Source organism: Urocitellus parryii, chromosome 3 (genome assembly GCF_045843805.1).
Source record: "Urocitellus parryii isolate mUroPar1 chromosome 3, mUroPar1.hap1, whole genome shotgun sequence".
Classification (NCBI taxonomy): Eukaryota; Metazoa; Chordata; class Mammalia; order Rodentia; family Sciuridae; genus Urocitellus; species Urocitellus parryii.
In genome coordinates this window covers 205,914,306-205,920,769 of record NC_135533.1, presented here as the reverse complement: position 1 = coordinate 205,920,769, position 6,464 = coordinate 205,914,306, and the positions used below count along the sequence as shown (strand labels likewise).

Here is a 6,464-nt window from a genome sequence, read left to right as displayed (position 1 = left end):
ACGTTACTTTTTGCTTTCTTAGGAAAAGGTTTTGTTATTGGTATTTTGCAATTTTATAGGTCCATGTGAGAGGTGACATCTCGATGACACTGAATCTTTCTAAGGACATGTACCTCTTTTTACCTTATTGTATTAGGTTTTGACATTCTACAAGAAAATTGTTAATGATTACCTATTCATGAATTATCCTTCATGAATCTTATTTATTTTTATTCTGGTTGACATACAGGAACTAACATACAGGCTTCCAGTGCTGGTCCCTTAGTGCAATCCCAAAGGATGTACTGAATTCCCTAAATAAGGAGTTGTAAAAAAGGTTTTAGATCTGATCTAACAGACCAGTTTACTAGAGATTCATCACCCAGAGTGTATTTGGGAGGCTGATGAGATAGGCACCCTGTGACGAGCATGTCAGAACGTTGTAAACACATAGAGGACCAACAGGACTTTAACAGTCCGCATTTTGTTGGGACAACCTGCTTGAGAATCCCAGTTCCCTCCTTGCAGTTAACCTACTTAGGTCCATTCCAACAGTAGTTCCCAGATACCAACAAAGTTTTTTCTCAAGCATTTCTAAGAATATGCTGTCTCAGAACAGCTACTATTAAGTACAGTACATAGTTGGACTTTGTTGTGAGAAGTGCTAGAGACCCACATACAGAGAGAATGGGAGAGACCCAGCAGCACAGCCAGTGTTCCTGTTCTCCCTTTTTCTCTACCAGTAGATGCGATCCAGCATCAGAATTTCAGTGTGAGAGGATGTGAGCCTTGCTGGAGAGTAAGATGGAGTATTGGGAGGACATACTATCATATGAAATTCTCACAAAGTGAGTGCAGGTCTCCAGTGCTCTGTGTCTCACCTTCCTCCTGGGAATACCTGTGGGATATTTCAGGAGCCAGTGACCTTTGAGGATGTGGCTGTGAACTTCACCCTGGAGGAGTGGGCTCTGCTGGATCCTTCCCAGAAGAAGCTCTTCAGAGATGTGATGCAGGAAACCTTCTGGAACCTGACCATTATAGGTAAGGGTGACATAGTTTCCTCACTAAGTCCATCAGAGAACAGGTATCACTTGCTTATCAGTTCTGTTCCATGATCTAGAAAATGGAAAGCTCATATTTTGGTGAATATACTGGCATGGTGACAGTATACATCAGATCAGCAAGACTCTAATAGCTTTTATGCAATGTTGAAATGAGTCATAATGATGTTTCTGGGTCTGCATTTTAGGAAAACAATGGAAAAATCAGGCCATCGATGATCACTACAATTCCAAGGGAAATCTAAGGTAATTGAACTCACTAGAGAAGGCAGTATCCCTCACAAATCTTGGAATAACTTATAAAAAATCATGAAAAGAAGGAAATGATATATGCCAAGGTTCAAGTTGATTTTATCTCTGTTTTCTTAAACAGTGCATACAGGTTGAGCATCCATAATTAGAAAACTCAAAATCCATTATGTTCCAGAATAGGCACCATCTAGAACACTGACTTGATATCATAAGTGACACTTTCTAATAGTTTATTATATACAAAGTCTGTTCCATATACAAATTATTAGAAATGTATGAAATTGGCCTCAAATGGGACCCATTTTGAAGATATCTTTCTATGTATATGCAAATATCACAATATCCAATCTGAATTTTGTTTTATGCATTTCATATAAGTAGTGCTTAATTGTAACTACATTCGATAAACATCTTCAAAGTTAACAAAATACTTGGAAAAGAGGTATTAAGAAAACGGAGCTGGGTGGTAGTGCACACCCATAATCCTAGCAACTTGGAAATATATGGCAGGAGATCATAAGAGGGAGGCCAGCCTCAACACTTTAGTGAGGCATGAGCAACTTCCTGAGAACTTATCTGAAAAAAAAAATTCTTAAAAAAAACTAACGTAGCTCAGTAATAAAGATTACACAGAATAAAACCAATTCTTCTGGTAAATCATTAATAAACAAATCATTCGTATTGTGCTTTTCATTCTTTGCAGAAGTCAAGTGTTAGAGAGACTCTGTGAACAGAAAGAAGATAGTCAATGTGGAAAAATCATCAGCCAGATCATAGATCCTCACATAAACAAGAGAAGTTCTTCTGGAGTAAAACCTAGTGAACACCATGTGTGTGGAGATGTCCTCATTGCTGATCCATCCCTAGCTGTGCCCCTAACAGTTCACACTGGACACAAAGCACAAGAGTATCTCGAACATGGAAAGAAGCCATATAAATATAAGGAACATGGGAAAGCCTTACATGATCCCCAACGTTTTCAGAAGCATAAAAGAACTCACACAGGAGAGAAACCCCATGTGTGTAAGCACTGTGGAAAAGCCTTTAGTTCTACCAGCTACATTAAAATCCATGAACGAATTCACAGTGGAGAGAAACCTTATATATGTAAACAATGTGGAAAATCCTTTACTTTTATTGGTTCTCTTCGTACACACAAACAAATTCACAGTGAAAAGAAACCTTATGTATGTAAGCAATGTGGAAAAGGCTTTAGAACTTTCTTTTTCTTTAAAATCCATGAACGAATTCACAGTGGAGAGAAATCTTATGTGTGTAAGCAATGTGGAAAAAGCTTTGGTTCTTCTAGTGACATGAAAAGACATGAACAAATTCACAGTAGCAAGAAACCCCATGTGTGTAAGCAGTGTGGAAAAGCCTTTAGTTCTACCAGCTACATTAAAATCCATGAACGAATTCACAGTGGAGAGAAACCTTATATATGTAAGCAATGTGGAAAATCCTTTACTTTTATTGGTTCTCTTCGTACGCACAAACAAATTCACAGTGAAAAGAAACCTTATGTTTGTAAGCAATGTGGAAAAGGCTTTAGAACTTTCTTTTTCTTTAAAATCCATGAACGAATTCACAGTGGAGAGAAACCTTATGTGTGTAAGCAATGTGGAAAAAGCTTTGGTTCTTCTAGTGACATGAAAAGACATGAACAAATTCACAGTGGCAAGAAACCCCATGTGTGTAAGCACTGTGGAAAAGCCTTTAGTTCTTCAAGTTACATTAAAATCCATGAACGAATTCACAGTGGAGAGAAACCTTATATATGTAAACAATGTGGAAAATCCTTTACTTTTCTCAGTTCTCTTCAAATTCACGAACAAATTCACAGTGGAAAGAAATCCTATGTATGTAAGCAATGTGGGAAAGGCTTTAGTACTTCCTTTTTCTTTAAAATCCATGAACGAATTCACAGTGGAGAGAAACCCTATGCATGTAAGCAGTGTGGAAAAGCCTTTATTTCTTCCAGGTACCTCAAAAGACATGAACAAATTCATAGTGCAGTGAAGCCCTATACATGTAAACAATGTGGGAAAGCTTTCAGTCGTTCAGATTCACTCAGAATACATGAAAAAAAACATACTGGAGAAAAGCTGTATGTATGTAAACAATGTGGAAAAGGCTTTAGCACTTCCAGCCGCCTGAAAACACATGAACAAATTCACAATGAAGAGAAACCCTATACATGTAATGAATGTGGGAAAGCTTTCAGTCATTCTTATTTAGTCAAAAGACATGAAATAATGCACACTGGAAAGAATCCCTAGGTGTGTAAGCAATATGGAAAAGGCTTAAGTTCTTCTAGCCACATGAAAACACATGAACAAATTCATAGTGGACAGAAACCTTATAAACGTAAACAATGTGGGAAAGCCTTTCCTTTTCTCAGTTCCCTTAATATTCATGAACAAATTCACAGTGGAGAGAAACCGTATGTATGTAAGCAATGTGGAAGAGGCTTTAATACTTCTAGCCACATGAAAACACATGAACGAATTCATAGTGGAGAGAAACCTTATAAATGTAAACAGTGTGGGAAATCCTTTCCTTTTCTCAGTTCCCTTCAAATTCATGAGCAAGTTCACAGTGGAAAGAAACCCTATGTATATAGGCAATGTGGAAAAGGCTTTAATTCTTCCAGCCACATGAAAAAACATGAACAAATTCACAGTGGTGAGAAACCTTATGTGTGTAAGCAATGTGGAAAAGGCTTTAGTTCTTCTAGTTACATAAAGATCCATGAACAAATTCACAGTGGAGAGAAACCCTATATATGTAAACAATGTGGGAAATCCTTTACTTTTGTCAGTGCCCTTCAAATGTATGAACAAATTCATAGTGGAAAGAAACCCTACATATGTAAGCAATGTGGAAAAGGCTTTAGTTCTTCCTATTACATTAAAATCCATGAACAAATTCACAGTGGAGAGAAACCATATACATGTAAACAGTGTGTGAAAGTGTTTCATTTCCCCAAATCCCTTCAAATGCATGAAATAACACACAATGGGGAGAAACCCTATGTATGTAAGCAATGTGGAAAAGGCTTTAGTTCTTCCAGCTCCTGTAGAAAGCATGAACAAATTCACAGTGAAGAGAAACCCTATACATGTAAACGATGTGGGAAAACACTTCATCTCCCCAGATCCCTTCAAATACATGAAATAATGCACAATGGAGAGAAACCTTATGTATGTAAGCAATGTGGAAAGGGCTTTAGTTCTTCCAGCTCCTGAAGAAAACATGAACAAATTCACAGTGGAGAGAAGCCCTATACATGTGAACAATGTGGGAAAGCTTTTCTTCATTCCTGTTTACTCAGAATACATGAAATAAGGCACACTGGAGAAAAACCCTATGTATGCAAGCAAAGCCTATGGGGAGCCCAGTTCCCTCAGCAAACATAAAAGAATTCACAGTGGCATGAAAACATGCTTGTGAGCAGTGGGAAAGCCTTCAGAAATTCCTGTACCCCCTAAAATACATGAAAGAAAGCCATGAAGCCTTTACCCCATCCAGTTACCTTCTCAAACATCAAGGGACTCACACTTGAGAGAAACTCCATGAGTGCAAGCAATATGAGAAAGCTTTTACTGTTTACAGTTCCCTTTGATAATATGAAAAACTTCACAGTGAGGAGGAACCTTAATGATGTCAACCACGTGGGAAAGCCTTTATTCTCCGATTCTTTCAAGTACATGAAAGAACACACTGGAAAGTAACCCAGAATACAGAAAAAATGGGAAGTCTTTAAAAAAAATTTTTTTTTTAGTTGTAGATAGACCTTTATTTTATTTATTTATATGCAGTGCTGAAAATAGAAACCACATACCAGGCAAGTGCATTACTGCTGAGCCCCAACCCCAGCCCAGGAAGTCTTTATTATCATGTGAACTTGTTAGCAGACACGAGTATGCAGTTTCAATATCTTGTATTATTGCAAAGGATCTGGGGAACTCGTCAAATTGGTTCAGTGTACCTATATAAATGAACACGGTATGCAGTGGAATCTACAATAGAAGAGATTTGCAATGATCTCCATTTGGTTCACATGTAAGAAATCACAGTAAATAAAAACCCTGTGATTGTGAAAAATTCTTAGAAGGGAGTTGTCAGTTGTAACATAGTTTCAGAGGCCTATGAAAATTCCTCCTGTAGCAGAATCCTAAAATGTAATGAGTATGAAGAGCTTGATGCAAAATAATTTCTTTAGAAGTCTCCAGAAAATGTACTACCTGGAGGTTTCCCACAAGTTTTATATTCTGTTCACTAGTAATTTATTTTTCAAGTAGATCTCTGCACTGTGTGTGTGTGTGTGTGTGTGCGCGCGAGCGCGCGTGTTTTTTGGGTGGTGAGGGGTACCACGGATTGAACTCAGGGGCACTTGACCACTGATCCACATTTCCAGCCCTGTTTTGTATTTTATTTAGAGACAGGGTCTTACTGAGTTGCTTTACCACCCCACTGTTGCTGAGCCTGGCTTTGAACTCAGGGTCCTCCTAACTGAGCCTCTAGAGCTGCTGGGATTACAGGCCTGTGCCACCATGCCTGGATGCACTGCATGATTCTAATTTTGATTCTTGTAACCAAAAGATTCAGGTGAAATACTTCTGTGAGTTTTGTTTAGGTTATACTATCTGAGTTTAATAGGTAGTGTATTTTTGATCAAATCAGGTAGTGAGCCTTCTAACATATTGACCCCAGCCCCATCAATGTGTATTTCTAAGGTGCAATTAGGCTTCATTTGTATGTAGTTTTTAAATACTTATGGTTAATGGGCCAGGGAAGAATGAGGTTTTGTTCATTGCTGTAAATTTCTGACTGGCCTCACTTAATGGGTTATGCATACCCTTTTATTTATATATACACTCAGAGGTAGGCATATGTATGTGTATGTTTCTTTTCAGGGGAAAAATGACAATTGTACATGGATTTTATATTTTTCACAGTTGAATGGTATATCTTTCCCATTTTACTGGTGCATTATAATTACACATAATGGTGAAATTCACTCACATATTTGTCCATGCCCATGATATAGCAATGAATGTATATTTTCTTCAAACCAGATTTTTGTGCATTACTTTTTTACAGTTTCTTAAATATTTTCTAACAAATTACAGATTAACATATATTAGCTTTTTCTTTCAAAAATTTTTA

At 37.5% G+C, this 6,464-nt stretch overlaps 1 protein-coding gene across 1 annotated transcript; it reads left to right on the top strand.

The window, feature by feature from the left end:
• Nucleotides 1-986: 986 nt before the first annotated feature.
• On the top strand, nucleotides 987-5,026 carry LOC113183569 (uncharacterized). The gene is made up of 6 exons (XM_077796487.1): nucleotides 987-1,020; nucleotides 1,229-1,286; nucleotides 1,996-2,445; nucleotides 2,530-3,173; nucleotides 3,342-3,491; nucleotides 4,908-5,026. Exons 1-6 carry the CDS (start codon nucleotides 987-989, stop codon nucleotides 5,024-5,026), a joined length of 1,455 nt encoding a protein of 484 aa, XP_077652613.1.
• The last annotated feature ends 1,438 nt before the right edge of the window (nucleotides 5,027-6,464 follow it).

Excerpts from the sequence above, each read along its gene's own strand:
- LOC113183569 (XM_077796487.1), top strand. The coding sequence starts at position 987 with ATGCAGGAAACCTTCTGGAACCTGACCATTATAG. Across the intron at positions 1,287-1,995 it reads AATTCCAAGGGAAATCTAAG|AAGTCAAGTGTTAGAGAGAC; the intron begins GTAATTGAACTC and ends CATTCTTTGCAG. Across the intron at positions 2,446-2,529 it reads TTTATTGGTTCTCTTCGTAC|CCATGAACGAATTCACAGTG; the intron begins ACACAAACAAAT and ends TTTCTTTAAAAT.